The sequence below is a fragment of the Phocoena sinus genome, chromosome 1 (assembly GCF_008692025.1).
Source record: "Phocoena sinus isolate mPhoSin1 chromosome 1, mPhoSin1.pri, whole genome shotgun sequence".
Lineage (NCBI taxonomy): Eukaryota > Metazoa > Chordata > Mammalia > Artiodactyla > Phocoenidae > Phocoena > Phocoena sinus.
Genome location: NC_045763.1, coordinates 159,200,709 through 159,217,622, shown reverse-complemented (window position 1 = coordinate 159,217,622; position 16,914 = coordinate 159,200,709). Strand labels below are relative to the sequence as shown.

At 37.0% G+C, this 16,914-nt stretch overlaps 1 protein-coding gene across 1 annotated transcript in view; it reads right to left on the bottom strand.

Moving 5' to 3' along the window:
* CATSPERE (catsper channel auxiliary subunit epsilon) overlaps window positions 1–16,914 on the bottom strand; it is a 261,504-nt gene that overhangs the window by 76,831 nt on the left and 167,759 nt on the right. The window contains exon 11 of the mRNA XM_032606338.1: window positions 16,185–16,627. Coding sequence (XP_032462229.1) covers window positions 16,185–16,627 — 443 coding nt within the window. The remainder of the gene's footprint in view (window positions 1–16,184; window positions 16,628–16,914) is intronic.

Genomic DNA, 16,914 nt, shown 5'->3' with positions numbered 1-16,914 from the left:
TTTCAACAAACATTTTTGGAAGAGCTGGCTTCGGATTAAAAAAAGAAAAGTATCTTGACCTTTACCTCACAGTGCATGCAAACATTAATTTGAAGTAGATCATAGACCTTAAAGTAAGAGCTACAACTATAAAACTTCTAGAAGGAAAAATGAGGAAAGCTTAGTGACCTTGAGTTTGGAAAGATTTCTTAATTACAACCCAAAGTAAAACTATAAAAGAGAAAATCAATAAATTGGACTTCATCAAAATAAATAAAACATATTTTCAAAAGACATTGTTTTGAAAATGAAAACACAAGCCACAGACTAGGGGAAAATATTTGCAAAACACGTATCCAACAATGAATTTATATCTAGAGTTTATAAAAAACTCTTACTACTTAATTTTAAGAAGACAATCCCTTAAAGTTGGGCTTACAAGTTGATCAGACACTTCACCAGAGAAGATCTACAAATAGAAAATAAGCACTTGAAACAGTGCTCAGTATCATTAGTTATTAGAAAAGCATCATGGAAATGTTAATTAAAACCACAATGAGATATCACTATATATTAACTAAAATAACTAAAACTAAAAAATCCAAAACAAAACAATAACAACAACAAAACCAAAACACAGATCACACCAACTGTTAGCAAAAATGTGTGAAGCAAGTAAAACTACCGGTGGCAGGGCTTCCCTGGTGGTGCAGTGGTTGGGAGTCTGCCTGCCCGTGCGGGGGACGCGAGTTCGGGCCCTGGTCGGGGAGGATCCCACATGCCGCGGAGCGGCTGGGCCCGTGCGTCACAGCTGCTGAGCCTGCGCTCTAGAGCCCGTGAGCCACAGCTGCTGGGCTCATGTGCCGCAGCTACTGAGGCCTGCATGCCTGGAGCCCGCACGCCACGGCGAGGAGTAGCCCCCACTCACCGCAACTAGAGAGGGCCGTGCACAGCAGCGGAGACCCAACGCAGACAAAAATAAATAATAATAATAATAAAAAAGACTGATATTGCTTTAAAAAAAAACACTACTGGTGGCAATGTAGAATGGTACAAAAAATTTGGAATACAAATTAGCAGTTTGTAAAAAATTAAACATACATCTACTTATGATCCAACCAGTCTGTTCCAATGTATTTACTCAGGAGAAATGAAAGCATAGGTCAACACAAAGAGTTGTACACAAATGTTCATAGCCATTTTACTTGTAATATCCCTAAACTGGAATCAATCCAAATGTTCATAAACAAATGTGGTTAGACAAATTGTGGTGTATCCATATCATGGAATATTACCCAACAACAAAAGGGAGCAAACTATTAATGACCACAATGTAGTAGATAAACCACAAAATGATTATACTGAAAGAAAGCAGAAAACATATTGTACAGTTCCATTTATGTAAAATTCTAGAAAAAGTAAACTAACCTATACTGATAGCAATCAGATCAGTGGTTGCCTAGCGATGGGGAATAGAAGGAGGAATGGATTACTAAGGAGCATGAGGAAATTTTGGGGGCTGATGGACATGTACATTAGTTTAATTTTGGCTATTATTTCATGGGTATATACATATGTCAAATTGTACACTTCAATGTATGCATTTTATTGTATACCAATCACATCAATAAAGCTCTTTAAAAAGACAATTTGAGAGAATGTAAAAAACATTCAATGAGAAAAAGGCACACAACCTAATAGAAAAAGTGACAAAAATTGGAATTTCACAGAAATGGGAATCCAAAAGCCAATAAATATATGAAAAATTATCCAACCTCATTAATAAGAAGAGAACAGCAAACAAAATATAATACACACACATTCATCAGGCAAAAATTAAAGTTTGACTGTACCAGTTATTGGCAAGTATATTAGTCTGCTAGGGTTGTCATATCAAGATACCACAGACTGGGTGGCTTAGACAACAGAAGTTTGTTTTCTCATAGTTTTGGAAACTGGAAAGTCTAAGATCAAAGTGCCAGCAGATAGATCTCATTCTGAGGCCTCTTCTCTTGGTTTACAGGTGACTGCCATCTTGCTATATGCTGACATGACCTCCTTTGTGCATGCAGGAAGAGAGAGAAAGAGACAAGCTCTCTGGTGCCTCTTCTTATAAGGACACTAATCCCATTAGACTAGGGCCCACCTTCACAAACTCATCTAACCCTAATTATTTTTCAAAGTCCCCATCTCCAAATACCATCACTTTGGAAGTTAGGGCTTCAACATATGAATTTGGGGGGAGACAAACATTTAGCCCATAACTGCAATGATGTGGAGCAGCAGGATCTTTCAAACAGTGTTGGGGGTGTAAATTGTTTTAACTGTTAAAGTTCACCCTACACATACTCTATGTGCTGGTTATTAACCTATTGTCTTTCGGCTCCAAACCCACTATTCCATACGCAACATTTTTTTTTTTTTTTTTTTTTTGCGGTATGCGGACCTCTCACCGCTGTGGCCTCACCCGTTGTGGAGCACAGGCTCCGGACGCACAGGCTCAGATGCCATGGCTCACGGGCCCAGCCGCTCCGCGGCATGTGGGATCTTCCCGGACCGGGACACGAACCGGCGTCCCCTGCATTGGCAGGCAGACTCTCAACCACTGCACCACCAGGGAAGCCCTATAAGCAGCTTTTTGGTGCAGGGTTTGAGATTCTGCAAATCACATTTTTTCCTTTGTTAGTTGGCTCTCTTTTAGATATTGCAAATACGGGGTACTGGAGAGCATCTAGAAGATAAGGATAGGAGAAAATATGCTACTTCTTGTTTTTCTCATTATTCCTGTCAGTGTCAACCTGGCAACTCTTCATCCTGGCAGTAGCAGTTGGTAAAGGAACTGACAAGTGAGAAACACACTCCCAGAACAAGCTTCTCTCATGACCCCGCTTTGAGGTACAAGCACTAGCTGGTTGGCACCTGTTTCAGAGACTAGAGTTTCAGCAGCACCAGCACCAGTCATATTGCCTCCTTCTCAGAGATCTGGGTCCCAGATCTTTGGAGTCCCTTCCTTGGAGCTTCTGAGATGACATACCAGGTGAGCAGTACCCTCTCCTTCAAGGTATAGGTTCTAGGTCTGTGGAACACTTCCCCTAACTTTCTAGTTTGTAATAACCCAAATTTCTTCCCTCTGTTCCCTCTATTCTAGCCTTAGAGGTGGAACAGTCACTTCTTGTAGTTACTAGCTCTGTGTAATCTCAGTGTTCCTTTTTTCTTTTCATTTCTCTCATATATCCAGTTCTACTAATTCCCTATATTGATTTACCTCTGTTAAGACAATTGGTTTGATTTCTGTTTTTCTGGCCAGTGGCTTACTGCTATGGTTCTTGGTATGGAAGTAGTATCAAGAAACCAACCCACAAAGATGGAATCCTGGGATTGACTTCATTGTGTCCTTGGCCTTGAACACAGTATTAATCTCTTTGCCAATGGGAAAGGGATGCTATTATTTCACGGTATGAGAAACATTACAAATAATCAAATTATCACCTGTTATTGATTGTGATAAAATATTTACTAAGGCAAATGCCTTAGGTGACAAAGTAGCCACTGAATTTAACCATTAATGACAGTGAAGATGGCTAAAATGATGACTACTTTTGAGTGTCCTAGATCATTTCCAGAAAGAAAGGTTAGATCCTTACACTACAAGCTCAATTTATTATTATAGAAACAAGGTTTTATGGTATTCCTAAAAGTATCTCTTACTTACTATAACCACAGAGTTGACCTCACTGAAAATTAGATACAAAATTTAAGTTTGCCAGTAATTAAGGTAGTGTGGTACTACCATAGGATAGACAAATAGATCAATGCAACAGAATAGAGCACCCAGAAATAGGCCTACACTTGTATGAATATTTGATTTTAAGTAAAGATGCTAAGCAATACAATAGGGGGAAAGAATAGCCTTTCAAGAATACTGAAGTAACTAGATATTCAAATGGAAAATAACTTTGTTGTTTCCTTGATCAAAAGTCACCATACACAAAAATTAATTTGAGATCGATCATGGACTTCAATATAAATGCTAAAACCATAAACTTTTGAGAAGACATCATAGAAGAATATTTTTTGTGACTTAGGGATAAGCAAATGTATCTTAGAACACAAAAAACAATAACCATAAATGAAAAAACTTTATTAAAATTTTCTACTCATTAACAGTCACCATTGAAAAAATGAATAGGCAAGTTCTGGTTCATGATGATAACACAGGAGGATCCTGAAATCACCTCCTCCCATGGACAACACTGAATTTACAGCTACGTACAAAATAATTTCCTCTGAAAGAAGCCCTAAAACTAGCTGAGCAACTCCTACGCATCAGGTGGACAAGAGAAAAACCCACATTGAAACAGGTAGGAGAGACTGAGTCACAGTCTTGCCACAAACCCCAGCCCCAGGACGGTAACCCACAATCGGGAGGGAGAGAATTCAAAACCCCACACTTCTCCCTGAGGAGTAAACAGCTTGAACCCCACATCTGTCACCCCAGCTTTTAAGACCTGCAATATAGAACTGAGCCACCAAAACATATGGCTTCAAAAGCCAGTGGGGCTTGTGTCCATTTGACCCACAAGGCTATAGCAAACTGAGAAACAGTTCTTAAAGGCTGTCATGTGAGGACTCATGGATCCCAAGGCCCAGTGTAAAGAAGCCAACTGAAAAGTGCCCAGACTTTCTGTGAGAGAGGTTTAATTGCTTATCTTAAAGCATTGGCCTGGGAGTTCCCTGGTGGTCTAGTGGTTAGCATTTGGTGCTTTCACTGCTGTGGCCTGGGCTGGGGAACTGATATACCAAAAGCCATGTGACACAGCCAAAATAATATAAAGTAAACTTTGATTATTTAAAAATAAAATAAAATAAACATTGATTATTTAAAAAGAAAGAAAAACAAAGCATTGGCCTGAGGGGCAGGGATCTAATTTAACAGACATCTAGGGTATGGCCTACTGAAACACTCCAAAGACAGAGGCTGATGGGCTCCATGTTTGTGCTCTCCCTCTGCCTCACTCCAGTTGCTCGTATCTCCCAGAAAACACCTTCTACACTCATCTTGCACCCTGGTTTTTGTGGCTGCCATCCATGGGTTGCCCCTTGATTGACTGGCTCTCTGTAGGACTGTAATAGATGAAAGAGGAGGTCTTAGCTGGATGCACCTCCAGGGCATAGCAGGCACACTCTTTCTGTAAAAGAGGACTATTAGTTTATCTTCATAGCTATGGCCTGAGAGGTAGGTTTCTAATTAAAACTATATCTAAGGGCTGACTATAATTCTCTTCGGAGACCTCATAGGGGCATAGGGAAAGTGTTATCTTTGTGGTCTCCCTCTGCCTTGCTCCAGGTTGTTGGTGTCTCCCAAAAAGCAGCTTGTACACACGTCTGGTGCCTTTCTGTGGTTGCTGACTGGGGAATGCCCCTGGATTACCTGGCTCTGGTGGCCAGCAGGGTTCATGTTTGCAGGTCTTATAGGATTGTTGAAAATTGATAAATAGTTCTTAACTGGCAACTGCATCCAGAGAACAGCACAGAGATGGTAGACTGAAATGCACCCCAAGGCTTTCTGTGAAAGAGACTTGTTAGCTTACTTTTATAGATGTGGCCTGGGGGGTAGGCTTGTAATTAAACACACATCTAGGTGCTGACTATAATTTTCTCCAGAGACTGGGGAGGCTGGCAGGTGCACCATCATTGCACTCTCCCTTTGCCCCACTCCGAGTTGTCAGTATCTCAGAGAAGGTAGCTGTTATACACATCTGGTGCCCCAGTTTTTGTGTTAGCCACCCAGAGAACACATCCCTCAGTAATCTGGCTCTGGTGACCAATGGGGCTTGTTCTTACAGCTTCAAAGGGTTGGTAGCAAACAAAGAAACATTTCTCAAATGGCTATCAGCCTAAGGCTCAGCACTGAGGCAGCAGACAGAAATGCCAACTTGCTGAAAGAGGTACATTTGTATAGTTTAAAAGCTGTTCCCTTAGTGTCTGGCTTCCAATCAACTTGCATCTGCATGCTAAGATACTCTCCCCACTTTGAGAGACTGACAGGTCTTAGCACACCCTAAAATGCTGGGAGCCACTAAGAATAATGTAGGCGGCTTGGACAATCACAAAGTCTTGAAAGACAACCAAGAGCTCAGGCAGTGTTGAATGATAAGGTTCATCTTCCACACAAAATGACTCCTTCAAGACTAGAAGAAGTAGTTGTTTTATTTACTGCATAGAAACCAATGCAGAGAATCAAGGAAAATGAAGAAACAGAAATATATTCTAAATGAAAGAATGAAATAACATCAATAAAAAAGGTCTTAATAAAATAGTGATAAGTAATTTACCTGATAAAGAGTTCAAAATAACGATTGCAGTGATGCTCACTGAACTCAGAAGACGAATGAATGAACAAAGTGAGAATTTCAACAAAGAGATAGAAAATATAAGAAAGTATTAAATAGAAGTCACAGAGCTGAGGAATACATTAACTGAACTGATACATACAATAGAGGAGTTCAACAGCAGAACAGATGAAGTGGAACAAAGAATGCGTGAACTCAAAGACAGGGCAGTGGAACTCACCAAAAACAGAGCAGGAAAAAGCAAAGTGAAGATAGCTTAAGGGACTTATGGAACATCTTGTGGACCAACATTTGCATTATAGGAGTCCCAGAATGAAAAGAGAGTGAGAAAGGGGCAGAAAAATTGTTTGAAGAAACAATGACTAAAAAAACTTTCTTGGGCTTCCCTGGTGGCACAGTGGTTGAGAATCTGCCTGCTAATGCAGGGGACACGGGTTCGAGCCCTGGTCTGGGAGGATCCCACATGTCGCGGAGCAACTGGGCCCATGAGCCACAACTACTGAGCCTGCGCGTCTGGAGCCTGTGCTCCATAACAAGAGAGGCCGTGATAATGAGAGGCCCGTGCACCGCGATGAAGAGTGGTGCTGGCTTGCTACAACTAGAGAAAGCCCTCACACAGAAACAAAGACCCAAAACAGCCAAAAATAAATAAATAAGTAAATAAAATTTAAAAAACAAAAACAAAAAACTTTCTTAACCTGGGGAAGGAAACAGACACCCAGATCCAGGAAGCTCAGAGAGTTCCAAATAACATAAACTCCAAAAGACCTACACCAAGACACATTGTAATTAAATATCAAAAGTTAAAGACAAGGGGAAAGTCTTAAAAGCATCTTGTTGTACAAAGGGAAACACATGAGACTATCAGCAGATTTTTCAGTAATAACTTTGTGGACAGAAGGAAGTGGTATGATATATTCAAAGTGCTCAAAGTAAAAAACTGTCCTTCAGAGTTAAAAGAGAGATAAAGTGTTTTCCAGACAAGCACAAGCTAAAGGAGTTCAACAACACTAAACCCACCTTACAAGAAATATTAAAGGCAATTCTTAAGTAGAAATGAAAGGGTGCTGTTAGTAACAGGAAATATGAAAGTATAAACCCAAGTGGTAAAGGTAAATATACAGTAAAATTCTGAATAATCTAACATGTGGACAGGGTGAGTTAATCACTTATAAAGCTAGTATGAAAGTTAAAGACAAAATAGTAAAAATACCTACAATAATTTGTTCATAGATACACAAGATAAAAAGATGTAAATTGTGACATCAAAATGTAAAACATGGGAGGGGGAATAAAAATGTAGATCTTTAGACTATGATCAAATTTAAGTTGTTATCAACTTAAAATAGACTATTATAAATATAAGTAATATGTTTTATATGTAAGCCATATGGTAACCATAAAGGAAAAACTTATAGGAGATACAGATAAGATAAAAGAAATGAATCAAAGCAAACCACTAAAAAAGTCATTAACTCGGAAAGGAAGAGATCAGAGAAGAAAAAAGGAGCACAGAAGAACTACAAAACAGCCAGAAACAATTAACAAAATGGCAATAAGTACATACCTATCAATAACTAATTTAAATGTAAATGGATTAAATTCTCTAATTAAAAGACATAGAGTGGCTAAATGGATAAAAGAAAACAACCCTTCTGTATGCTGTCTACAAGAGATTCACTTCAGATGTAAAATTACAGACAGATTGAAATTGAAGGGATGGAAAAAATATTTTATGAAAATGGAAATCAAAAGAAAACTGGGGTAGCTATAGTTATCAGAAAAAATAGACTTTAAAACAAAAACTATAATATAGACAAAGAAGGTCATTATATAATGATAAAGGGGTCAATCCAACATGATATAACACATATGCACCCAACATAGGAGCACCTGCATATATAAAGCAAATATTAATAGAGCTAAAATGAGAAATAGACAGCAATACAATAATAGTAGGGGACTTTAATTCCCTACTTTCATCAATAGATCAACCAGACAGAAAATCAATAAGGAGACATTGGTCTTAAACAACACATTATACCGAATGACTTAACAGATATATCCAGAACATTCCATCCAAAAGCAACAGAATATATATTCCTCTCAAGTGCACATGAAATATTCTCTAGGATAGATTATATGTTAGGCCACAAAACAAGTCCTAATAAATTTAAGAAGATTGAAATCATATTAAACATCTTTTCTGACCATGTGGTACGAAGCTAGAAAGCAATTATAAGAATAAAACTGGAAACTTCACAAATATTTAGATATTAAACATTCTGCTGAACAATGGGTCAAAGAAGAAATCAAAAAATACTTTGAGACAAATGAAAATGGAAACCCAACATACCAAAATTTTTGGGATGCAGCAAAAGCAGTTCTAAGAGGGAAGCTCATAATGATAAATGGCCTACTTCAAGAAATAAGAAATATTAAAAAAAATCTAATTTTACACCTTGAAGAATTAGAAAAAGAAGAATAAACAAAGCCCAAAGTCAGTAGAAGGAAGGAAATACCAAAGATCAGAGCAGAAATAAATAATTAGAGACTGAAAAAACAATGGAAAAGATCAGTGAAACTAAGAGCTTTTTAAAAAATATAAATAATATTTACAAACCTTTAGCTAGACTCACTGACAAAAAAAGAGGACTCAAATAAATAAAAACAGACATGAAAGAGAAGACATTACAATTGATACTACAGACATAAAAATGATCATAAGAGACTACTATGAAAAATTATATGCCAACAAATTGGACAACTTAGAAGAAATGGATAAATTCCTAGAAACATGCAACCTACAAGGCTGAATCATTGAGAAGTAGAAAATCTGAACAGACAAATTACTAGTGAGGAGACTGAATCAGTAATCAAAAACCTCCAGAAAAACTTAAGTCCATGACCAGAATGGCTTCCCTAGTGAATTATACCAATATTTAAAGAAGAATTAATGTCAATACTTCTCAAATTCTTCCAAAAATATAGAAGAGGGAACATTTCCAAACTAATTTTACAATGCCAGCATTACCCTGATACCAAAGCCAGACAAAGATGCCACCAGAAAAGCATATTACAGGCCAATATTCCTGACGAATATAGATGCAAAAATTCTCAACAAAATTTGGGAAGATAAAGTCAACAATACATTAAAAGGATTATACATCATGATCAAGTGGAATTTATTCCAGGGATGCACAGATAGTTCAACATGCACAAATCAATCAATGTGATATAGCACATTAACAAAATGAAGGATAAATATAATATGATCATCTCAATAGATGCAGAAAAGCATTTGACAAGATTCAACATCCATTTATGATAAAAACTCTCAACAAAGTGTGTAGAGAAGAAAACACCTCAACATAATAAAGGCCATATATGACAACCCTATACCTAACAACATACTCAATGGTGAAAAGCTGGAAGTTTTCCTCTAAGATAAGGACCAAGACAATAATGTCCACAGTACCACTTTTATTCAAGTTCTAGACAGAACAATTAGGCAAGAAAAAGAAATAAAAGGCATCTAAATTAAAAAGGAAGAAGTAAAACTGTCACTACTTACAGATGACATGATATTATATGTAAAAAACCCTAAAGACTCCACCAAAAAACAAATCATTAAAGGTGCTGGATACAAGATCAATATATAAAAATCTGTTGCATTTCTATGCACTAATAAGGAACTACCAGAAAAAGAAATTAAGAAAACAATTCCATTTACAGTTGCACCAAAAAGAATAAAATACATAGGAATAAATTTAACTTAGGAGGTGAAAGACCCATACACTTTAAACTATACAATATTGAAGAAAGAAATTGAAGACATAAATAAATGGAAAAATTCTACATGTTCATGGATTGGAGAAATTAATATTGTTAAAATGTCCATACTACCCAAGCTATATACAGATTTAATGCAATCCCTATCAAAATTCCAATGGCATTTTTCATAGTAATAGAATAAACAATCCTAAAGTTTGTATGGAACCACAAAAGACCCTGAATAGTCAAAATGGTCTTGAGAAAGAGGAACAAAGCTGGAATCAAACTACATTACAAAGCTGTGGTAATCAAAACAGTATAGCATAGACATTAAAAACAGACCAATTGATTAGTGGCACAGAATAGAAAATTCAGAAGTAAAACCCATGCATATGTAGTTGATGAATTTATTACAAAGAAGCCAAGAATATACAATGAGGAAAGGATAGTTTCTTCAGTAAATCGTGTTGGGAAAAATGAATAGCCACCTGCAAAAGAATGAAACTGAACCTCTATCTCACACCATATACAAAAATCAACTCAAAATGATATTATAGACTTGAATGTAAGATCTGATACCCTGAAACTCCTAGAAGAAAACATAGGTGGTAAGCTCCTTGGAATTGGTCTTGGCAAAAATTTTTGGATTTGATACCAAAAGCAAAGGCAACAAAAGTAAAAATAAACAAGAGGAACTGCATCAAACTAAAAATCTTCTGCACAACAAAGAAAACTATCAACAAAATGAAAAGAAAACCTAGTGATTGGGAGAAAATAGTTACAAACCATACATCTAATAAGAGGTTAATATCCAAAATATATAAGGAACCCCAACAACTCAAGAGCAAGAAAACAAAAAATCTGATTTAAAAATGTGCAGAGGATCTGAATAAGCATTTTTCTGAAGGAGACATACATATGGCCAACAGATACATGAAAACAGGTACAACATCACAGGAATGCAAATCAAAACCACAATTAGATCTCACCTCACAGCTGTTAAATGACTATTATCAAAAGGACAAGAGATAAGAAGTGTTATCTTGTAATGAGGATTTGGAGAAAAGGGAACCATGAATTGTTGGTGGAAATGTAAACTGGGGCAGCTACTATGGAAAACAGTATGCAGGTTCCTCAAAACATTAAAAATAGAACTACCATATGATCCAGCAATTCCACTTCTGGGTATTTATCCAAAGGAAGCAAAAACACTAGTTTGAAAAACTATATGCACCTCCATGTTCACTGCAGCATTGTTTATAATAGCAGAGACATGGAAGCAACCTATCCATCAATGGATAAATAGATAAAGAAGATGTGGTAAGTATATATACAATGGAATATTTTTCAGCTATAAAAGAGAAGGAAATCCTGTCATTTGTGACAACACTGATGGACCTAAAGGGCATTATGCTTAGTGAAGTAAGTCAGACAGTGAAAGACAAATATCATACGATCTCATTTATATGTGGAATCAAAACCAAAACCAGGGCTTCCCTGGTGGCGCAGTGGTTGAGAGTCTGCCTGCCGATGCAGGGGACACGGGTTCGTGCCCCGGTCCGGGAAGATCCCACATGCTGTGGAGCGGCTTGGCCAGAGCCATGGCTGCTGAGCCTGCACGTCCGGAGCCTGTGCTCCGCAACAGGAGAGGCCACAACAGTGAGAGGCCCGCGTACCGCAACAAAACAAAACAAAACAAAACAAAAACACCCCAAACCAATACCCCCATGACCTCATAGATACAGAGAACAGATTGATCATTGCCAGGAGTGGGGGATGGGTGAAATGGAAAAAGGTGGTTACAGGTACAAATTTGCAGTTAAAAAATAAATGTCATGAGAATATAGTGTACAACATGGTAACTATAGTGAGTAATATTGCAATTTGAAAGTTGCTAAAATAGTAGATCTTAAAATTCTCATCACACAAAAAAATTTGTAATTATGTGTGGTGATGGATCTTAACTAGACTTAATGTAGTGATCATTTTATAAAATATACAAATATTGAATCATTATCTTGTACAACTGAAACCAATAAAATGTTACATATCAATTATACCTCGATATTAAAAAAAGAATTTAGGTCAATTAAGATATTCAGAAAAGAAAGATTCAGAAATAATTTTCAAAATTTCAAAACTAACTTTTGGTATAAATATCATTGTGAAACCAGCTAATAGCGTTAAAAACTTTAAAAAATTAGTTATCTACTTTTGTGTATGGGTGTTATACTCAGTTTTTTCTTCAAAAATTAATGATTACTTATGAAGCTTAGCACCATAGTGGCCAAAAATTATAACATTCTAATACCACTATAGTTCATCAAATCTAAGATGCTATCATATGTAAGACTCATCCCAATTTCAAAGATGTTAAATGTTAAAAAAAAAACTAGAAAACTGTGCCTTAGAAATGATGAAATATTGTGGTGGTGGTAGTAGTAGTAGAAACAGAAGAAGTGGTGATAGTTGTAGTAGTAACACATATATATATAGTGCTTATTATGTGCCAGGTGCTCTTCTAAGCCCTTTACATATATTAACTCATTTAATCCTCATAAGTAAAGTAAATACTATCATCAGCAGCAACAGCAGCAGCAACAACATCAAAGACTTTAAAACTTTCTCATTGTTATCAGCTAGTAAATGATAGAGCCAATAGTTTGTTTAAAAATGCAAATTTGGGAGAGTGCACAAGATGGTGGAGTAGAAAGACCCTAAGCTCACCTCCTTTTATAGGCACACAAAAATTATAACTATTTACAGTGCAACTATTGATGATAATGACCTGAAAACTGGCAGAAAAGATTTTCCACAACCAAAGAAGGAACCACAATGAGAGGGGTAAGAAGAATAGTCAAGACCTACATCCCTGAATCAGCAACCAAAAAATGGAAGATAATCACTATTGCAGAGGTTCTCCCCAAGGAGGGGGTGTGTCCCTACATTGGGCTCCCCAGCTGAGTGTTCTGCACCAGGAAGAAGAGTTCCCAGAATGGCTGGCTTTGAAGGCCAGCAAGGATTGTGACTCTGCTCTTAAAGGGCATGCACAAAATCTCACACATTCCTAGTCCTAACACAGAGGCAGTAATTTAAAAGGAACTAGGGTCAGACCCATTTGCTGAACTTGAAGAGACTCCTGGAGGGCCAGGAGGCAACTGGGACTCCCTCTGGGAACATAGACTCTGGTGGCAGCCATTTTGGGGAGCTGGTTCTAACATAAGGACATTGGTGCTGGCAAGCACTCTTCTGGAATTCTCCCTCTAGCCTATTCTGGGGGCTTACCAGCCACCAGTGGATGGCACCATCCACAGCCCCCCCCCTCCCAGCCAGCCATCATGGGACCCAGCCCCACCACCAGCAGGATGGCATCAGCCTTGGGACTCCCTGGACAGTACAGCCAACTATGTCAGGACCTGGCCCTGTCCACAAGCAGCCTCAGTGAGAAGAAGGACCTGGCAGCCAACCAGGTGGGGGCCAGCCCCCACCTACCAGTATACTCACAGGCAGCCCCACCACAACAAAAGGGCCCACTCAGCCCACACAGTGGCAACCCTAGATCATACAGCTCGGGTGACCAGTGGGGAGTGTACTGCTGGTCCCCATAGGACATTTCCTACATAAGGCCACTTCTCCAAGATTGGGAAATGTAACAAATGTACTTAACACATACATATAAACACAGAGAATTAGGCAAAATGATGTGACTAAGGAATATGTTTCAAATGAAGGAACAGGATAAATCCCAAGAAGAAAAACTAAGTGAAATGGAGGTAAGCAATCTACCCAATAAACATTCAAGGTAATGATCACAAAGATGCTCAATGAACTCAGGAGAAGAATGGATGAACAAAGTGAGAAGTTTAATAAAGAGTTAGAAAATATAAACAAGAACCAAACAGAGCTGAAGCATATATTAACAGAAATAAAAAATACGCTAAAACATGAAAATTTTAATGTTTCATAGTCCTTTGTATATTTTGATTGGTAACTAGTATTGTGAAAGGTTGAATTGCAAGTGGACAAATATACATTATACATGCAATTCTTGGAAAGGAAACCTATGAGAGTGTATGCAGATATTGAAGTTAGATAATCAAAGAAAGTTGCGCTGTGCTGAAGAAAAGTGTAAATCTTTGTTTTTGTTCTGGAAGGAGGGAGTACCTCAGCTTCAGAAAAGTGAGTTAAATATACTCCTTGTTTCTTGAAACATGCTCAATCCAGTCTTGTTTATTGTATTTTACTTTTCCCCTGTATCTTCTTCCCCCATTCCCTTCCCTCATAATAGGCACCCAGAACATATATCAAGTAAGTATGATGCTTTACTTGTTTGATATATGTCCTTGGCTATCTTTGTATTCTTATAAAATGAACAATACTCTTTTTTGCTTGTGATTTGTGTGTAGTTGTTTGTAATTTTAATAAATGTTACGTAGTAACATTTGATAGGTCTCAGTTTCTTATTCAACACTATTTTTCATTCAAGACTATGTTTTAAGGTCTATCCATGTAATTGTATATAAATCTAAAGCAGCTTTACTTGTTTCAAAACCTGTTTATGCCAGATTGCATTATTATTGTAATTGTGGAATTAAACTAAATATTATGGACTGGTTAAATACCAGTGTAAAAATAGAGTCACTCTTTCCCTGAAAACCAAGTTTGGAACTGCTTTGGAAAGTTTTGATAAAGCAAGTCACAGAAGAAATTGCTGAGCTAGGTATGAGCAAGATAACACTAAAAGGCTGGGGAAAAAATTATAAAAATCTAGAACTTTGGTTGTTTTGCCACTGTCTTTAAGTCCCCCCGCCCCTGGCTATTTTAAAGAAACTGAAATACGAACTAAGAGATGATGTCTTATGAATAAGACTATGCAAGAAAGGAGATGAGGAATTCCAATCAGTGGACTAATTTCAAAGCAAAATCTGTGGTCCTATATTAAAAGATTGACTAATGAATGTACCTTCATCTATTTAAGTTAAAGTAGAATGTTTCACATATAGCACTTTCCTTTTTTAAATGATTCTTCACTTTAACTTACTTTGGAATTAAGTGAACATTTCCATTCCACTGTATCAATTAAGAGGCCCACTATTGTTTATGCTTAAGAAAGCTGAGCCTAGAAAAGGAGAGTGGGGAATAGAATATACAATATTTGGGAAGAAATTACAGTAACATGTAAAAATGCTTATGCTATAATATTACCTAGGAAAGTAGTATACAAAATAATATACACAGTATATTTATGTCTATTGTGGTAGATTGTTTACAAAGATGGCTGCAGTAATTCTTCCCATTCCTGTATGTAGGTCCCTTTACAGTGTAAGTTTGCTGTCCTCTTAAGAAGTGCAGTCTATTTCCCTATCATGTTAATCTGGGCTGGCCTTGTGAATTGCTTTGACAAATAGAATGTAGCCAAACCTAGGCCTTGTGGCTTCTGCTTTCACCATCTTGGAATGCTGCCCTGAGATTGCCATGTGAAGAAGCCAGGTCTAGCCTGGAGGATAGAGGACACATGAAGCAGAGACAAGTGCTCCAGCTGAGGCCCCTTATACTAACAAGCCGGTACTTGCACCAAACATTTGACATGTGAATGAAGCCATCTTACATTATCCTGTCCCAGGCAAGCCACCAGATGACAACAGCCTCATGAATAAACCCGGATGAAACCAGCAGAACAGCCCATCTACTCGTAACCCAAATTGTTGATCCACAGAACTTGTTGTTTGAAGCCATTAGGTTTAGGGATGGTGTTATAGTGCAATAGATAGCAGATAGAACTCTACAGAGCAGTCATGCACTATATATAAAAAAAGGAAGTGAACAATACAATTGACAAAGAATTCTACAGGAATGTGTTTTTAAGTGGCAAAGAGGCCCTGGATATTGAAAGTAAAAATTGTTGCTCAGGAATTAATGACTTACCATATCATTATTCATTAAAAATTTACATATTTCTCAACATTTTCTCAACATTTTCAAAGCTAAAATTGGAGGGAAATCCATTCTTTTAAATGTTAATATTATAATTTTACATTTATTAAAATCGAATGAAAGAATTTTAAAATATTAACTTACCATGGTTTTAGTGCAGTATCCTGAGGCAATTTCATAGTGAATCTGATTTTTCTCTTCCAATATTTTTGGGCCATATGATTCCACAATAATATACAGCCCAATATTTTCTGGATAGACTATTTGAGCCCAAACTGACAGGTTTTGTCCCTTGTCCAAAAGATAAAAAACACGAAAAATATCATTATGAAATGCCATGTAGGGGCATTTTTCTTTTGTTTTGAAAGCTATACTTTGTGCTTCCAGTTTTAAGGGATATTCCTGTGGATGTATTGTGCCATTTTCAAAAACATGTATGAGATACATTTTACCAGATGTATTCAAGGAAATTAATGATTTTATTGTGCTATTTGTCCATAAATGCAGCTTTACTGCATCTTTAATATTAATCTTGAAATAAAACATTACATTATTTTCCATTTTTACCACAATATTTCCATAATAATCTGGAAAAAAGAGAGAAAAGTTTATGTTATTCTATGTTGACATAAATTCATGCTGTTTTATTTAAGTGCACTATTAACCAAAATAATTTCTTTCATAGTGATTATTTATATACTTTGAGAAAATTCAGGCACAAACCCTTAACATTACAAGATGTTTGAGAGCTTCTCTCCCACTTCGTAGCAGAGCGTTTTTTTGTTTTTGTTTTTTTTTTTTGCATACCTTTTTCCTCACATTCACTCTATCACATTTTTTTTTTTTTTTTTTTTTTTTTTTTTTTTTGGGTACA